The 20,213-nt window shown below is 32.4% G+C and overlaps 1 protein-coding gene across 1 annotated transcript in view; it reads right to left on the bottom strand.

Annotated features, from left to right (window-relative positions):
- Positions 1–5,889: 5,889 nt before the first annotated feature.
- Positions 5,890–20,213, bottom strand: part of LOC134260300 (sperm-tail PG-rich repeat-containing protein 2-like) — a 29,356-nt gene continuing 15,032 nt past the window's right edge. Inside the window, 2 exon segments of the mRNA XM_062742867.1 lie at positions 5,890–6,255; positions 13,883–13,998. Coding sequence (XP_062598851.1) covers positions 6,121–6,255; positions 13,883–13,998 — 251 coding nt within the window. The 3' untranslated portion in view covers positions 5,890–6,120.

Raw genomic sequence — 20,213 nt, 5'->3', positions numbered from 1 at the left:
CCTTAATTTTCTTTTCTATAATTACCCTTATTGACACATGTAGATTTCAGTCTGAAAAGTAGAATATTTTATGTACACCTAAAGGCTAACAAACAGTTTTCATATTTTTATATACCAATTAGATTTCGAACAAAATAATGTTTGTCAGTTTTGAAATCAAGGAGACATAAAGGATTTTCAAATATATATCTATGTAACTCTACCGAAAGATGGAGTACAGTTGAACACTTGGCAACCTAGATATTTCGGGTGTCACATGTAGACTGTCTTCAATTGTTTGATGATTATTTAATTGCTTTACGATGATGGGTCTATTTGTTCCGATGGTGGACCTGATTTGAAAAAGAAAAGCACATACATGTACATAGCAAAAACAAAATGATTTTCTTTTACATACTTTCCGAATCAAAATGCATAAAGCCTAGTATGAATAAAACGATACAGAGCGTAGGCAAATAATTATCTTGTGGCCATTTGTTCATTTCTAATCAAGGAAACAACCCTTTAGCTGATAATTTTATAAGTAATTTATGGAAAATATTGCAAATATTGTGAACATAATTTATACATATATGTATTTAATGTAAACTCAATTATGTCATCCAGTTGATGAAGTATATTGTTGCAAGAAATCGGTCTTACCGATATATGCAAACTCTGAACATACAAAACTGGAGATAAAAGACTAATCTCTGAGCTCGTGCATGGTTATTTACTTTTGTCAACTGATTGTTAAATGATTAATTTTCACCCAACAACACTTAAGTAATATATATTGAGTCATTTATTGCCAGACAAATTTTTCTCCATAATGCCGTATCTAATGCTAAAAAGATAATACCCCTCACTCCAAGATAAATCAGAATTAAAAATCGTTCAGTATCGATTCGTTGTTTGGTGCAATGTTTACCTGCGGTAGCGGCTTCATTGTACCCCATTTTATCTAATGCTATCCATTTGTCCACCATTTTAATAAATCATTCAAAAGTTTTCTCTGAAACGATAATGTTGAGTCATTACGTCAGTATAATTATCAAATTTGAATCTTTAAATGGGAAATCTTATCTGTGGTTTGGAAAAGGCAGGAAATGAATTAAAATTCAGCAAAGTCGCAATCTGGACGTCCTAGGACTTCTTTTGATGCATGCAATTCCATAATATTAACTACAGACACAAATCCCAAATTCTCTTGATAACAGAATTTATCATTCCTTGGGTATTCGACTTTTCACTTTCTCTACCCTTTTGTGGATTTATATGCATGATCAAGAAAAAAAACTGAAACAGCAAGAAAGTTAATTAAATTAATTGTACATTTTGACCTGTATCAATTAATTAATAGGAAATTAAATGTTCATCATGCAAACACACTTTCTATCCCAATCCCCCCATTATTATACAGTACTATACAATATTCACGTTTCTTTCATTGGAATTTTTTACATAAAGAATTATGTCATATATTTGTGACACAAACAGAAGAATCAAGCACTAGATTGTGGGGGTAAATACACATTAGTTTTTCATTGTGAGGGTAATTAGTACGTTGGACAGAAGGAATTAATGGAGATCATTTGTATCATGTTCAGTTGCTACAAAGAAAAGATGGAGACATGGAAAATGACAGCTTCCGATCGATGCACGTGACATGACCTGCCAATTTTCATTTGCTGGCGGATGTCATAATGGCGGATTTTCGATTATTTCACAATGGTTGTCATTAAAAGTCGTCAACTCTTCGAATAATGACCTCAAAAGTATAAGTGCTTGGTAAAGAAAAGTGACAATATATGATTCATATTCCATTTAATGTAATAATTTGTTTGGTAATGATCTAATACCCAAACATAGAGATAAGCCGTCTTGGCCACGGGCATTAAGAACATTCTTGTCAGTTTATTTCGCTCAAACCATACAACATGGTACATGAGGAAAATATGCACACTGCCTGTCACAGGCATTGAGATATTCAAAAATGGTTTTAAAGAAGCATATATGGTGCTCTTTAAATGAAAAAAAATTGTTACATGAGAAATTCAACTTTATTGTTGTGGTAAACTTCGGTTTTTGACATGCTTGTATATTTGTTTGTTGTGACCAGTGATTACCCACCCTACGAGAAACATTTGTCTGCAATGCAAACCATGGCTTCACTCATGAAACTTTGCAAACAAGTCAAACAGAATGATTGTTCTGCATAAATTCGAATATTAATTTAAGTTATATTCATTGCAATTACTCTACATAGTTTCCATTTGCTTTGTCGAGTAAATTGGTGCTTTTTCTGGTCCATCCGTCCGCCTGTCACACTTTCTTCTCCCTACTCTTACATTCTAAGCAGTCGTCAAATCTTCTACGATTTTCAACCTGGGGGCAACTACGGTATAAAAGCAACTTGTTGTACAAAAAATTGGTTCTTTGATTGATTGATTGTATATTGTTTAACGTCACTCTCGAGAATTTTTCACTCATATGGAGACTCCACTACTTGCCGATGGAGAGCTGCAAATTTTGTCTTAAACTCGGCTCTCAGGGTCATTGAACAGGGAGGAATCTTTTTCGAGCCAACACCTACTGCAATACGGGACCTCGTATTATACGGTCTCATCCGAAAGACCGGTCTCCACATCCCACAGTGGGATTCGAACCCGCGACGTAAGGATCAACTCCGTACTTTGCGACTCTAGAGCAGACGCTCTTACCACTGCGCCACGCGGGTAACTGGTTCTTTGAACTCCTCTTCCATATTTTGTAATAACCAATTCATCTTTTGGATGGTGATTGGCGGTGTCCTGTAACTGTGCAATAAGGTTTTCGTATTTCTTAGCTGTTGGGGCAAAATGGGGCCAACAAATAATATTTTACCTCAAAACCCTGGTACACTGAACCCCCTCATATTTTTTAAGGACTGCAGCCCAATCATATTTTGGAGGAAGTCTAGATCTGGGTGTACATGTATACATGTCTACTGATGATGTCATAAATTTTAATAGATTGTAGATACTCAGCGAGTAGATTTAACAATAACAGGTGCTCTCTAAAGGTTCTGCAAAATATATATTCTTGGAAGTGACCTTCACACTCCCAGATGTTCCTGTATGTATGTCTTTATGTTATATTGTACAGGAGAAAATTAATGTAAAGTCTAGTTTTCCCATGAAAAAAAGCTCATATTGAGGTCCATATAATATAGATTCTCATTAATAATCCCAAGGACGTATTTACGTCGCTGGCGGCCCTGTTTTTGTATAAAGAGTAAGTCCACCAACTTTATTGAGTAAGAATGTTATCACTGAAATCTGTTTAAAAGTACCCAATGTCAGATAGGAAACACCAAATGATTTTAAAGGAAAACGCAATAACAATGTCTGCATAAGTTATATTTATTCAGTTGTGAAGATGTTCTTGATTAAGAACACTTCAGTTGACTCCAAATCTTCTCTTTTTTTCAATTAACAAGTAAGGGATTTTTGTTTTAAAAGCGATTTATAACTGCACAATTCGCATATACAATTATCTATATACTATAAATACTTGGTCCAGAAATCGAACACCGCCAGACTTACAAATGAAGGGAATTCGATATGGTAATGAAACCTAGCTGATAAGTAACGAGAACCCGTCAACCACACCTACTGGTATTGTATACTATAAACTCTGATAAAATCAAACACTTAGTAGAGTTACAAACTCTAAAGTTAAAATAGAAGATTCAAACATCAAAGTCATTATCGCTTATAAATAGGAATAGCAAGAAAGTATGATGTCTTCATAGGGTGCTGACACAACAAAATGAATTCATTTATTATATATATATCAATATAAACGATAAAAATAACATTCTTATCAAGAAATCATAAGCTTGTAAAGATCATGTCCCAGTTATGTAATAGAATTCCATTTGGAGACGTGGATCGTGCTGCTTATAGCAGACGATCGGCGAGGCTGGAGGCACGACCATGGGTAAACAATGACGTAATCAACATGGCTGTGGAGTCCGTCTGACCGAAGGCACGTGGGTGACGCCATACTGTGGACAAATTGAAACACAAACTTATCCATCACGTTCATAATTGATAAATTAACAGACGATTACGGCCCTCTTTGATCGAGGAGTCTGCAGTCGTGTATTAACCAAGCCAAAACCCGAAGAGAATTTCCAGACGCCTGCATTCTTGCGTTCTTGAAACTGGCATTTCAGAGATGAACTTGCATCTCCCCCTAAAATCTAAAATTTTAGATATATACCCTCGGTATTTGTATAGAAAGGACGAAATTAAATTGTTTTGTGGCTTTATCATGTAGGATCATTGGTTGGCATTTTAAGAAATATCATCTAGGGCACTCTGTCTTGTAATTCCCTCTTCCAAAACATGCACGACTTTTTTTGATGTTTTCATACATATGAAGCGCATGATTTTGACATATCATTTCTCTTGAGATTTTCAACATTTTCTACAAATCTCAAAAATTCCATTAGCCTTCATTTAAATGCCATATGAACACTACAAAACATCTTCGATGACCAGTTGTTTGTTTCCTGAAAAATATTCGAAAACACTCTGTTTTGGATCAGAATTCTAAAAACAAACAATCAGAAAACCTGGGAAATGGTTTTAACACTCAATAAAAGTTAAATACTGGACATTAAAAGCATGATCTGTGAAGCTTTAAGGTTTATCAAGCTGGACATTCTAGGGGCATCTGCGGGGCCTGAAATGGACATTAATAGATAAGACGAATGGCAGTTGTAGATACTGAAAGTTCAACCTGACCAAGGGGCAGTCTAATTGCATGTCATTTGTTTTAAAACCTGCTAATTAGTGACATTTCTAATTAATCACTATACACAAAATACCATCCTTATCAATTTTTGGATGATATTTATGAATCATAGGCATAAGTGTTTTCATTTTTAAGTTTCACTTTAGATGGTACATTGTTTGTGCAACTTTCACTATGCATGCAGATGATACATAGTTTCTGCAAAGCACTTTCAGAATAATTGGATAAAAAAGAACAATACAACAAAGTATTCCACTCTGGTGACAGGAAAATCTTTCCACATATGAAATACTTAAAGTTAAATTGTGATCTGTCATGCATATTTTTTTTTTCAAAATAAGGCCAAGCCTCAAGTCTTTTATTCTTCCCTTGAGATCAAAACCTGATAACTGGTCCAATAAAACTGTAGACCTTCTTGTCATTGAATAACTAAATAATAACTGGATAATTTTAGACCCCGGTCAATTATCTGATCAGATATTATCTTCAACATCAACATGGTGAATTTGTCATTGCCTTCTTAAAATCTCCTAGCCCAATTTGTCCTAATTTTCAGGCTTTTCTTCCCTTCATGTTTCACAATCAGACAATGAAATCTATATTCCTTTCAGCTAATTTTGGATAGTGGTTTTAAATGAATCAGTCAATGTAATTGCTACCACTCCATATACCCAACAAACCATCAAGTTTTTTTGTATGACTGTTATACTCAAGAATTTATAAAAATCCAATTATATCTACCATAAAATTGAATTAAGTTCATGCGAAATTTCTTGCTTGATGAGACAAAATGTAATTTTTGATTTTTTCCTGCCCCTTTTAGCCAGTCTTAAACATCAACACACAAACTTTTGACCAAAAGCATGTTTCTCATGTTTTTTTCCTAATATAGGTGGTAAAACTTTTAACTATAATTTTTTTTTTTTTTTTTTAACAATTTTGTTTATTGTAAAACATACACATACATACAAAGTATATTACAAAAACATGACTGACTGGTTTTATATATTTATCACAGTGTTAAAACTTCAACAAAATTATATATAAGTATACATAAAACAAAAATAAGTAAACATTTCTAAAATAAGGACAGTTTCTTTTCGATAGAAAAAAAAAATAAAAACATCATATCACAAAAGCTTTTCATTCAAAAAAAGACCCATTTTCATAGATATGAATGTGTAAAATATTTTAAAGATATTTCCCGTATGTTTGGAAACAGTCCTTGGAATTTGTCCATTCACTGAACGTTTTTGGTATTGACAGAATCTGATTGGTTGTTGATGTTGTTGTTTTTTGTTGTTGCTGTTTTTGTTGTTGTTGTGGAGTACTGCTTCACACTCCCAGGAGGAAAGCATGTTTTGCTGATGTCCCCATATGCTGAGACATGTCTAGTTGTGGAGCTATGGGGTTGTTAAGTGTAGCATTGAAGGTACCCTTCAGAACTGTATCTTGTATCAGGGGAGAGAACTGAAATTAAAAAAAAAGAAACATCCATCAGTCATGTTTTAAGTGAATACCTAAATTTGTATATTTACGACCCCCAATTTTGTACAAGCATAGCATACTTCTGTATGAAGAGGGATAGCTAGTATATTAGTTTGTATAAATGTTGCAGCAATAAATTTCAGAAACAAACCAGCTTTTATTTGAATAAAATCTGCTATATTAAATGTAAGTAAACAGACAAGGGCAGCTATATATCATGGTGCATTGTCAGTAAATAAAGGCTTGGATCTACCCCATGAGTCACAACATGACATGCCAATTTATTCCCATTTTCTGCACAATGCACACCTGCCCAACTCTCCATTTTATCTCAAGTATTTTTCCATTTAAACAAGCCAGGTCCTATCTGTCATTTGAAAAACAAATAATCCAGAGTAAATTCTGTTTTAAATGATGCAAGGTTATCAATCAATAAAGGTTGACATCATGCTCCAAGGTAGAGGGTATAACATGCATCTCAGCTGTCTACAAAGTTGATCTGCTTGCAGTGGATCAGAAATTAAATGACAGGGAAAGAAATCTAAAGAGGCAGGCCAGGGAATATTTATCAGACCCACTGAAAATCTACAAGAAGTTCTGGATTGGTGGTGATCTGTGATTAATAGTAAGGTCCACAGAGGGTCACCCTGTCTCTACACCTGCTGAATGCTAAAACACTTCTGTCTCGATTACACCTCAACATGAATTAAATGGGATTTAAATTGTAGGGTGATTTAATGCATTCATTATATCCATAATCAGAGAGATAATTACATGGTCTCCCTCATATTTACAGACTTTTATTTTTATAATGTTAATCAATGACACCAATGACAAAAGCTACTTTGGTCCAAACACAAAGGGGCACCACTAAACGGTAGCTTCGATTTTCATGCCTTGATGCACGGACATGCAAACTTAAGTCTCATCAAGTTACACTAATGAACACCCAGTTATTGCAGGTCTGTAATGAATAAAAGTCAATTGAATGGACTGAAATCCAAGTAAGATTAAAGCTCCTTAACTTTAGTGGGTTGCCAACAGAATGTTAATTTCACATAAAAAAAAATTATATGGGTTGATTATACAAATGAACAAAAAGCCCATACAACTCGAGTAAACTGACTCCACTCACTTTACTGATAAGGTAGTTAATTTTAGTTCCAATTTTTCAACAAAATTTTCAATTTTCATATCATCTTCTGTCAATACTAGTCATACATTAAAACTGAAAAACTTTTCAATCAAGATGATTAGATCTGAAGCCTAAATTCTCTGACAAAAACAAAGATGATAAGCTCTGACATAAGTGAACACTGGCAATAAAACTAAATTATCAGGTACAGATAAGGAGAAATTCTTCTGCAGACAAATTAATGGTCAGACATTTCACCGGATCCCTGAGCATGTCCCTTGAATGCAGATAATGGCAAAACAGAAGCAAATGATTACCTCACAAACGAGAGTTTATGTAGCTGAGAACAAGGCTATATTTATTGAAGATAAATTGTCCAGAACTAGATGTTAATTCAGGGTTACTTTATCATTTTGTTGGGTCAAGAAAGTGGAAAATGAGACAAATAAATGTCTTAAACTGGTATATGTATACTGGGACCTTATAATTAAAAGTGTTTCTGCATAGAAGCAAGGACACTGAAATGAAAATGTTTTTTGCTGTAAAAAACATCTGCATCCCCATAAAGTACATGTAGAGCCTTTTCCTACAGAATGATAGTAATTCTTGTCAAATTGGACTCAGTCAAGATTCAGAGATATGACTAGCCACTATGTTTAATCTTCTCTTTTTTATTAAGTGCAAGGCTGTTATTTTCGCCCTCCCACTTAAGCATAGACTTTTATTATTCAACATGAATAGTTAAGCAGATTTTTTCTAATCAAAGCCGGTAAAATAAGTCATTTTTCCCTTTCCCTAGCCAACTCTTATCACAAGGTAATCAAATTAAACAGAGAACAAGCATACCAAAGATCACCAATAAATATTGCAGATTGGACTCAGAAAATAGAAGAGTTCTTATCTAGTCCCACATTCTCTGGGGGTCAGGATAAGTTTTATTGCATAGGAAAAGTTCAGCTGCTGGAAAAAACACACCAAAGACATTCCAAGAAACCTTCAAAAAAGTCAATTATAGAAATTTTGTGACACGTAAAATTAAGTTTTAACTAAATGCACATGCTGCATGGTCATTAGTGTTCCAATTAGAGCCGCAGAAAGAGTTGCTTCTCTCATTAGTGTGAGTTTTTTCGCATGAAATAATAATTTGGTTTCATTTTGAAAATAAGCTGTCTGGTATATATCTGATTATGTTAACAACCTTGTGCAAACTCACTTCTCAAGTGATAAAGAAAGAAACTACATCACACTTATTTAATTAGAAACATTAAATCACAAAAATTCAGAGGCAAAAAGTATCAAGAATAAGGCATAAATTTTGCCACATCATAAGACTGTAGACAAAAATCCAAAGATGTGATGTGTCTTTTTCCTAGAATATACATCATGCTGACATTTGTTTACATCCACAAATATCCTTCCCCGTTTTTGATAAATGTCTTATTTCCAAAATTCTGTGATGTCTCGTGTATATGTTTTGGTTATGCTCCTAAAACTTCATTCAGATTGCTAAAACTGCATAACTTGTCAAAATGATTATCAAAGCAAAGGGTCAACAGCCTGTTGGAATAATATTTCTTTTAGAGAGAAAAAATGTTTTTTCTTCCTCTTGACAAAAATAATCTAGGTTGAATGAGCATATATCTTATTTCAATGTACAGTTAGTGTTTCAGTAAAATCTTACAATTACTTGGCCAGTTCTATACTTTTCAAACAAAGGAACTATGATAACTGCTATTTATAATGCAAAATTAAAAAAAAACAGTTTTAACTATATTTCTTAAAATTCTGGCTTAATTGGTAAGTTATATTTGAAATTTTTGTCCAAACCAAGGATCAGCTATGATTAAATAGGAATTTATAAATCATTGCAGTTAAGGTTAAGATTCCAGAAACACAAGCAAGACAGTATAGATACCAATTACTGTGGATAAACCTATGGGACTTTTATATCCCTTGAAAAGTTGTGCATATTTTTTTGGAGGGGGGATAAATTTTGTCAGAATAAGTTAATAAAAAATTAGAAAGATTAAAAAAATAATTTCCATCTTAAATCTTTTATTATAAATCCATTAGGAAATCATTGCTGACTTTTATCTTTAATTAGATCATGAGATGTTGATCAGAGATGTATGAAATATTTATAATCAAATCTATAAATCTCATTGTTGAAAGACTTCTAAACCTTGATTAAGAGTTAAACAACAATAATTAAATTGTCAATATTTTTTGCTTTAAAAAAGTGACAGTTAATGGATGCATGTAATTGTCATTAATTTTTCCTTTTCAGCATGAATGAAAATGTTAATATTACTGCACAATACGCACTTAACACTGCATTGTCTCCAATTTTTTTTTAAATTGGGGACCTTCGTGAAAATATTTGCCATAATTAAAAATCATATTGAAAAATAAATGTTTAAGAAATTCAGCCCAAGAATAGAGGACCAAATCCCCAGTCGACAGAATAATTGACTTAATTGAACATTGCTTTCCGCTTACAACCTATTTTTTAGGGCTATAAACTCGAAATTACGACAAGTTGATTTTATCTTCAAGTATAAAAGAAGTCTGAAAGCATAAAATTATATTTGTTATTGATACTAATAACAATGAAATGTGAATAAAAAGAAATGCTGATCCCGGAGATAATGTCAAATGAAATTCCCTTGATTTCTGATTTATTGTGATTATCATTCAATTCTTAAAATCACATTCCCCGAATGCACCCATTTCCACCAAGGATTTTATTTAAAGTTGTGGATTGAGAAATATCTAAATAATCAACAAAAAAATTATGTCTACTTTAATCGCCCAAATTTTCATGGGATTGTACGCTGACGTTTTCCCCCAAGGCTAAACAGGACTAGAAACATTCTATAATCTGCAATCAACAAGAGTTAATAACTTTCTATGACGGGATGTTTTTTTTTTTATATTTAACATCCAAAATTTCAAAAGCCCGAGCGGGAAAAAAAAGGTGGTTACTTTTCTCATTTCAAAAGGAAACCTGACGGTGGAGACTGGTGGCTTCTATACTTAAACTCTCTTAAACGACAAAATTGAAATGTTTTATTAGATTGATACACAATGTCAGCTTTGAAAAAGAAACTGTATGGGTCTAGAAAAATATAATTACAAATCTATGAAGCATAGCCAACGCAGATGACAAGAACATTTCAGACTGCCAACAGAGATTGAAAGATTTCCATCTACTTTCATGTTATTTCTATGATTTGGCTGTGGTGCAATAAAATTATGATCTTTCTTTTCTTTGCTATATGGTAAATACTTTTTCATCAAAAGGCCTGTACCACAGCCAAAATAAAAAAGTCTATATAATCTTTTTTATCTTGTGTTATGGGATAATGCTCAAAGCCCAGCAGTAAGACTTAATGCAATAGATTACAGAGACAAATTGGAATCTTAGATAGGGGGGTTAATACAGGTTCATGCATAATTAAATCTATTAATTGGAGGAGAAAAAGATACAACATAAAGAAATGAAATGTTAAGAAAAGTCTTAAAGATTTGTTTGTACTAAAAGTGATATAGATCACAGAATAAAGGAATGTGTCCAAAAAATAATAAAAATAATTTTTCTTATCAATTTTTATTGTCTTTTGGGATTGATGACTTAGGAAATTCATCATTGTGACACAATGCTACCAAAAAGGCTGAAATCTGCTTTTGTTTTAGAACTGAATAAAAAATTTTTAGGGAAAATATATTGCCTTCCTCTGATTATGTCTGAAAAATGAGACCAAGTTCTTTGAATAAAATATTCTAATATTCCTTAATTGGAGGGAAATTCTTAACAGATAAGAATTAACATTAACCAGAATGCATTTATAAATATATATTTCCTGTTTCCAAATATTTTCTGAAACGTAAGAGGAGAAATTGTTTCTAAATCAATACATAAATATGTAACATCATATATAAAAGGGTTTATCGGCTGCATCCAAATATGGAAGAAGTAAGACAGACAGGAGAGTTAAGTTTTATATTCTGTACTGATTTAAACCAAGAAACCCCAGTAAATCACTTACTCTTTCTCAACAGACTCAAGAAAACCCCTCATGAAAATTGCATTCAGACATGCTATCATTAACACTGTACACAACTTACAGTTCACACTTTTGAAATTTTATGATGACAGCCATGCTTGGTTGTTGGTTAACCTCAGAGGAAATTCTAGTTACCCATGGCCATAAACCAGGTGGGTTTGCATGTTGCTGAACCGTTTTCTGGTTAACTGGTGTCAGAACCAGAATGATCTAAAGCCTTTGCTGATGCTGAAGGGTACGGTACCAGTATTGATTTGAACTTCAATGGCAGATCAAGTAATTGCATCCTATCTTAATCAACTCTTACGTAAGGTGTCAACTAATAATCAATGCTTTGTAGTTCTTGTACACGTTTCATATGTCAAGGGGATTTATAAAACTAATGCTATTGCTTGATATTCTTGTAAGGGAAATGAAAGTTAATATTTGCATATTCAATCAAAATCTTGTTTCTGGTATGGATTTTTGTACATTTTATTGACTGCATACTGTTGTTAATATTTAAGCATGATATATCACATTCCAGAGAGAGAGAGAGAGAGAGAGAGATTGCTGGGAAAAGTTCTGTTTGTATACATGTACTGAAAAATCATTTAATTCATATCTGAACAGTGTCGAGTTTAAAATCCCAAATGAAATTTTTCTTTCTTTCAGAAATTGATGGAACGTCTTGAGAAAAGCCTAGGACTTAGAGCCTTGTGTTTTAATGTTTTGTAATACTGATGGTGATTTAATTTTTTGTCATTCTAACTGCTCCATCATTGTCAATGTTTCTGCAATTATTTTCCCTCTGTATGTCAACCATCATAGCAAGTTCTATAAGATTAAGTTGTAACAGTATTGGAAATTCACCAACAATTTTCCTCAATCTTTTATCAGTGTATATGTAAATTTTCCGACTTTGAAAATGTACTTTTTGCATATTATGCTGAGTTAACAAGATTAAAGGATATAACTGCTTGGTTACTGTACGAATTATATCGGGTGATATGAAAGTCCCAAATCAATGTATTATAGAATTGACATGTTTTTCCAATGATAATTGATCATAATTCCTATAATTTTCAAGTCTTTGGGTCATATAAAATGGAACTTTTCAAAAGAAGTACAGATGATACATTTATGGATTTTTTTTCTCAGAACCATTGTTAATTTCCATTATCAATGGTGCCTAGACAAGGTGGTGAATTTTACTATTGAATTTTTTTTACTAAAATGCATCTCAGGTACTGGAATGACACATTCCAACAGATGGCACTGCATGCATCAAAGTAGATCTCATCCTAATAGCTTATTTGTTCTCTTGAATTTCACAGACTGTTTTTTTTACATTTTAAAAATTCTTGCACAAATCACCTCAACTCTTCACAGGAGTTTATTTAGAGACCTAAAACATGGTAACTAAGATTTGGCTTGACATGTTTATTGGTAAGTTCTGTTCCAAAGATATCAGAGGATTAAGTTGAAGCAAATTAGAAGAACTACAATTGTTCAAAGCATTATAAAAAAACCCTAGGTGATAATATTTCCTCCTCGATATTTGGATTCTAAAATGTTACTGGAATTACAAAACAATCAAGCTAAATTTTTTCAAGAACAGACATCTCTAGACCATTTTATGTGACTGTGAGAATAATATGATGTCTGAGGTTTCGGATTATATGATTTTTTTTTTTGTGTGTGTTGGTAGAATTTTAGAAACTTTATATATATAATTTCTTTTTTATTACATGAAATATTTTATCAATATACCACATGATGAGAAAATATAGAACACATTCTCCCTGAAGGGAACCTATAATATTTAATGACAGTCAAAAAAAATTCTTAAGGCTATTTTAGATTTCCAGTTAAAAATGCAGGGGTTGATAAGGGGACATAAATCTGTAAAGACAAATGTACCAGGGTGATGGCCTGCACATTTCTTTTGCTGCAAGTAAGCCCATAAAGTTTGGCAAAGAAGAAATAATAGGGGCTGCAATTAATGTTGTAATAACCTAATGTGTTGAACTTGTATCAAAATAGTTACCAGGATATATATATAGTACTTAAATTTTCTTTCCATTATTTCCATTGAAGGAGAAAATTCCAAGGATATAAAAGAAGAGTTTTATGTGTGCTGCAAAAATTAAAACTTTCTCAACATTTAAAATCAAATCAAACACAATACAGTGAAACCTGTCTAATCCAGAACTTGTGTATTCTGAAATCTTGCCTAAAATGATGTCAATTTCAAGTTCCCTTCAGTAAAATTAAAATGTTTAAAATATTGTATAATCTGGAATGTTTTTGTCTTAATTATCTAGAATGTTGTTTAATCCATCCAGATTCTCCATAACCAGTGTTTCTGTATTAGACAAGTTTTTAATTACTTTACTTAATTTACTTGGTTGAAGATCATCATTACCTCATATGCCCCTGGACCAGGGCCCTCTGATTTGAGCTCCTTGAATCGCTTGTTCTTGGTGACCATCAACCCTCCCTTCTTATTAATTCCATCCTTGGACTCGTACGCACCTGGACCTACAATTATTAACAATAAAGAGAAAATTAAAGACATTAAGTCAGGGTCAAGAATTTTTATATCTTTTTATAAACTTCATGCAGTAATGTTAGAATTTTTTTTTAATATCTTTTAGTAAAATTTATGCCGTCAGAGTAGGAATTTTTATATCTTTTAATAAACTTTATTCCCACCTATAACATTGAATGCTTTTTAAAAGGCATTTGTATTTTTTTTTCAAAATTGAAAATCTGACCGCCTTATGAATCTGTTTGTCAATTTTTCCAAATTGCTGACAAATATTTAATAAAAATAATGTCATCTGTTCCCCAACCAAACATTCAATGTCCGAGCTTTGTTCATCCTCCATCATTTATCACCTACGACATGACACCAGGATTTATGAAGACCTTATCCATTGCACCATGTGCCAAATCAATTTATTTTTGGTAAGCCTACACTAAATTAATTTGGGATATGAGATTTTTATGGAGAACTTGTCTTCCTTTTAGAATTAAAATGTCTTCAACTTCTTTGGCTTCACAGGGCTTTTTTATGGACATGACAAATTCCATTTTTTTGTTCAGAAAGATATTCATTCACAAATTTAACACATATCTAATTCCACATTTAAAGGTGTAAATAATTACTGTTTTTGCAAAAAAATATCTTGTTTTATGTTAGGAAATCAAAATGCAGCATCAATTTAAGTCTTTTCTCTTTTCCCCCAAATCTTTGAAAAGTTTAATACCCAGGGGCTTTGTAAGCACATTTAATGCAAGTATTTTAGATGAAATATTTTGTATTTAACACCTTAAAACAAAATTCTTCACAAGACATTTGAAGCTTACAGATAATTGGAGGCAGTATCAAGTTTGCCATTATAATTTTACAACTGTGTTAAACACATAAATCCAAAACGAGGAAAAGGAATATTTAAATATTATTCAAGGCAAGAAATTCTCATCCTTTTTTCTCAGATATTTATCCACTGTATATGCCATATGATTCATACATGTATGTAATTGAAGATGATATTGGTTTCGTCAGTTAGAGCATGTTAGCAATTACCGCGGGATGGGTAGAACAAGTTCCCCATCACTGCCAGTGGCCCTGTATCTACAAACCCCTGTGACCCCTCCCCACCCTCCTTGACAAGAACAACGCTGATGAAAGTCGAGATAAAAGCATCTTAACATTCCTATCAAAGTCTACAGGTGAAATGACTTAGCCAAGATAATCATTTGATTAGCAAACAGAATTGTTTCTTTGCTGGGGAAATTAATGGGGACTTCCAATATACCTACAATTGTTCAGAGCAAAAATGACGGACATATGTGAGAGTTTGCTTGCCACTAATGCATGTCTGTTGGTCTGCTTCATTGCTACGGAAGTTCACGGTTTATAAAAACAAATTAAAGATAAGGTTACATGATGCTTTCATGATTATAGGTCTTTGACTTTTTGAATGTATACAAAAGGATTAAGTGCTTTTTAGCCATATGCAGAAAGGCAAAAAGTGACCCTCTGGTGCATTTATTATTCCACTCCAAGCAATACTACGCTAATATTGTAGAGTTGTACAAAATCATGACCTTTTGGTAAATATATAAATTAAATTATAACCAAAACCAATAGAGGCAATAATATAGGTATTGAGGTCAGAAATCATGATTGCAGTCAAGTTTTGATAAGAGTAATATGCATTGATTGCTGTATATTGGTCTGCAAGAGGTGATTTTTAGGATTCTGCAATTCTTGGTATATTATAAAACTATATATCTAAACCATAGCAGATGTCAAATGCTTTATATATGTTTCATGGATGCAGCCTTTTAAGTTTATGTTGCAAATTCAGGTTAAAAAAGAAGCCAGTTTTCTAAGAATTTTAAGTTGCAATGATTTCAGAACAATATGGGTCATGGCTGCTGTGAACTACATGAATACCTCCCAAAAACTTCCCATTTTCTGATGTCACATTTGATGCCATTCCAAGCTTTTAACCATCAAGAAGTTTTAATTACCTAGAGCTAAAAGTTGAAGTTTTACACAATTTTGTAGACATTGCTTACCAAGGTTTGACGGAATTCCACAAATTACACTGAGAAGCGAAACTGTTTGATGTTGAACAGAGAACACTCTACATGAAATAATGCACAAGTGTTGTCTTTAGCATTGTTCCTTGTTAATTTCAAAGCAGCCGTGTAATTTGGTTCATGTAATTTTCAAGAGGCTTATGAGCCAATCACAGATGCAAGAGGGATGAAAAATTGGCCAACCCATTCTATTTGTGGTAGGTTTCAAATTTTATTTGTACTGACATGAACAATAGCTTAAGAGTAAATTGTTTGTCTGCCAAGGTAGTTAGCCGAGTCCTGTAGCACTTCAGATTGGCTAAAACTTTCAAAAGATCCGATGCCAGATCTAAAAATGCCAGGTCTAAAAACTCTTCATATACAGCTTTGGTAGAGCCAAGTAATAATTGGTTCAATCAGTAAACTCTTGTTCTATTTTAAAGAAAATGTAGTTCAAATATTTCCAGAATATATACTACTTACGAAAGCTAAGAAATCGTTCAGCTATTGACAAGTGTCTGATAGACTCTGAGACTACAGCGTTATAAGTAAAACTGACTAATCCTCTTTGGCGAAAATTTATTAAGCTCTACAACATAATTGGACATCTTGGAACACATGCTCAAGCAATGATCAAGACAAAATAGGGTTGGAAGGTTAGAAGACGAGTGACAATGTTAAAGATAACACTGATGTATCTAGCAAATAATTGTGAAACTTGTGGCGTTAAATTGTAAAAAATGGCTACTGCTGGCCATTTCGATGGTTATCGGTTGAAAAATTACCAATTTTGTTTCTCTAAAAAGTCTTTTAATCCAAATGATGTATGTATAAATCCTGATAAAACTTGCTTTACATTTTTCACTTCAAAAGAATGTGTACTTTCACTTTTTTGAATATGTACAAAATAAATCTCTGCTAACTGCAAATTTGTTTAAAGGGGCCTGGAAATTCTCAGATGTTGGGTATGCTATCTAAAATACATATGTAAAAGGGAGATAAATGTGGCTTTGTGTGTCTTCTGTCAACAAAGAAACAGTGTAAAACAAAACAGGCATCTGGGCTACTTATCCATTGCGATAAGACCTCTCAGAAAAATGGGCTGTCAAATTTTTCAGCTGAAACCAGCAACATAATTAGTGGTCATTAGGAGAAATGGCAGAAAGATATAGAAAACCATACAACACCAAGGTCTGGTGAATTTATAAAAATCTGAAATTACTTCAGACCCATTACAGAAAGAGCAAGGAGAATCCAGAACATGAAAGGGCTTTTAGTCATCATTTGTGTGCAGTATTCATAATGGGTCTTTTGGTATTGCATGGAAACAAATTATTCAATTTCTGACAAAACATTTAATCTGCTCACAAACAAGCTGTATAGAAATTATTAGTCAACAGTGTTGAGGCAAGGGTCAATTCCTTAAGGCATCTAAACCACTCGATACAAAAAGTTAATATTTGCATTTAAAGTTTTATTGCGGATTTAATCAAGCTTTAAAAGAATGGGGATTGCATACAGTTATGATGTGCTTGCAGCTGACACTAATGTGAGAAATTGATTTTTACTGCAACACTTTTTTCTTCATATTTGCCAATTTTATTACGATATTACTCATTTTCATGGAATTATCTCAATGTTCAAATATCGTGTTCTGTTGATAAAAACAATTAAAGAATTATTTTTACCAGAAATATGCATATTTACACTGCATTTGAGATGATTATTTTGATTAAAAATCTTTATGCTCTTATGACACATGACGGGGTGCATGATCCTTGATAAGGCTTGATTTATACAGAAAAATTTAGGAGGCTGAGGAATAAAAATAGTCCACATGCTGAAAAATGTAATAGCCTTTTCTATAGCACAAGACAGCATCATTTTTTTTTTTAAAAAGAAAACAGATGAGATATGTCAATAGGCCTGAAAGACAGTAATAAAATATCTACTTCAATGACCTCCAGGCATGACCCCAGTGGTTGGAAAATTTCACCTTTGACCTTGAACAACACTAAATGCTGTAAAAACCCCTCAGACACTTCATTCTAATAGAGGTGACTAATGAGCAACATGATCCCACTTTACTTGACAAACTACCAGTACATGTACACATTTTTTTCTCCCTTGAAACATTTAATTGTAATAAGCATAAGAATATTTCTCCAAAAACTGATTCTATCTTTTTTTCCTTTTTCTAATAAATAAAAAATCAAGAGTAGATTAAAATTTCAGATGCTTGTCTGTTTATCTGTTTAAATGATACAGATGTTAGATGTTAATACTGAATTTCTATGACATCTTTTGGTCAAGGTGTGGCCTGGGATAAATATGAAAAAAAATTTTAAATCAACTTGAAGCAGATTATTTTTTTTAAATCACAATTTTGTATCAGTTTTTTTTAAGCAAGTGGGAGATGTGAGAAAAGGTTAATTACATTGGAAGAAGAATATGTCCTGATTGACCAATGTGCCATATATTGTAGATTTCTGATGACGTAGATAAACAAAAAAAAACAAAAACAAAAACAACAACAAACAAACAAAAATAAGAATTCAGACAATTTAAATTCTACATCATATTGCGTCAGAGGTTGACAAAATAAAAAAAGGTATAAAATGGATAGAGACCAGGTGTTCCATTTTGATTGAGCACTTGTTTGAATTGGAGGCCGATCCTGAACAATCCATTCTACTTCATAATACATGTAAATTTGTCGTGAACTTTTTATTTATACGGCCAGTACTGAACAAGGGAGACATAATGTTTTACATGCCTCTGTTTCCGAATATGACATGGCCGTAACATATCATTGGCAGACAATTATCTATCTTGTGGCCCATGCATCAACCAACTAGCAAACCTTGTTTTCAGAGAATAGGTGGAGCATTTTTATGTTATTTTCGATGTCTATGGGAAGAATTTGATCATAATTATCAATCTTCAGACATATCAACTAGGTCCAACTATTTATTTTCAATTGTTGAACCACAAAATTTTATCATGTTTCAAGAAAAACAAGTTCATGGCCCTGCCTTAATTTTTTTTTTTCAAGATAAATTTTTGAATATGAAGTCGATCATGCTGGTTAAGAAAAGTTGAATATTTAACACTGCAAAATCACAACTTACAATCTTAAATTAATCAAAAATTAAATTCATTTCTTAACTGTATTCACTTATTCAGTGCCTCCTTTCTTTTTCAAATTCAAATGACGTACATCTTGAACTTCAATATACATGTAATTTATATGGAGATTTACTTTAATTCACATTTGGTTTTGTGGAAACATATATATGAGACAATTAAAGATTTAACATTTGATTTTGTGGGAAAAAATACACAATTTAAGACTTGAAAATCAATAATTCAGAAAAAGAAAGTCCCTACAAAAACCAGATACTACATGTAGCTGTTAATTGATGTAAACCCATTAGTTTTCGGCTAAAAGAAATAATTAAAGTCTCTTCGTTTATTAATTTTTATTTCAGCACTTAATCATAGACAATTTTTACACACACAGTCATAAAACAAATGTTTATACTGTTTCAAGGAACCACTACATAAAAACAAGTATGTTTTTTATCCAAAAGGAATTTGTGATGGTTTTATTTTCTATTCTGTTCTTCGTCAACAGAGATATTTTATGGAAGACAATTTAATGCTCTCAGATTAACACAAGGAAGACAACTCCAACAAAATATAGAATAACTGAAAAAGTTAGATATATATGTAGCTATAACGGTAGATATTAGAATATAAGACCGTGAATCACATGTTTAAGAGGTATAGAAATGTTGTAAAAAGAATTTTTAGTATTTCAATACAGTCCCTATAAAGCAGTTCAATGGTTTTCATTTATAATTACATACATGTATAATTTATCCAAACATTAATTAATTTTTTCCTCTTGAAGACTTAATTATGAGTCTTTAATGTTTTATTTGATTTGAATGTATTTTATTGCAATTTATAAATACAAAGGGATTGGGCACTTTTAACTTTATTTGCCTTCTCTACATGCAACTTACCTTTTGTAGTCATATATTCAACATAAGAGCAGCAAAACAGGGGAGGGGAAAGGGGACTTGAATCTATATAGAGTCTATAATTGCTGCCAAGAATTTCAGCAGTAAAAAATTTAATAACTCATAAACCTA

This window comes from Saccostrea cucullata, unplaced genomic scaffold (genome assembly GCF_032062105.1).
Source record: "Saccostrea cucullata isolate Sc308-1 unplaced genomic scaffold, CSIRO_AGI_Scuc_v1 ctg713, whole genome shotgun sequence".
Classification (NCBI taxonomy): domain Eukaryota; kingdom Metazoa; phylum Mollusca; class Bivalvia; order Ostreida; family Ostreidae; genus Saccostrea; species Saccostrea cuccullata.
Note: the sequence above shows the minus strand (reverse complement) of the source record. Positions and strands in the feature narration are given on the sequence as shown.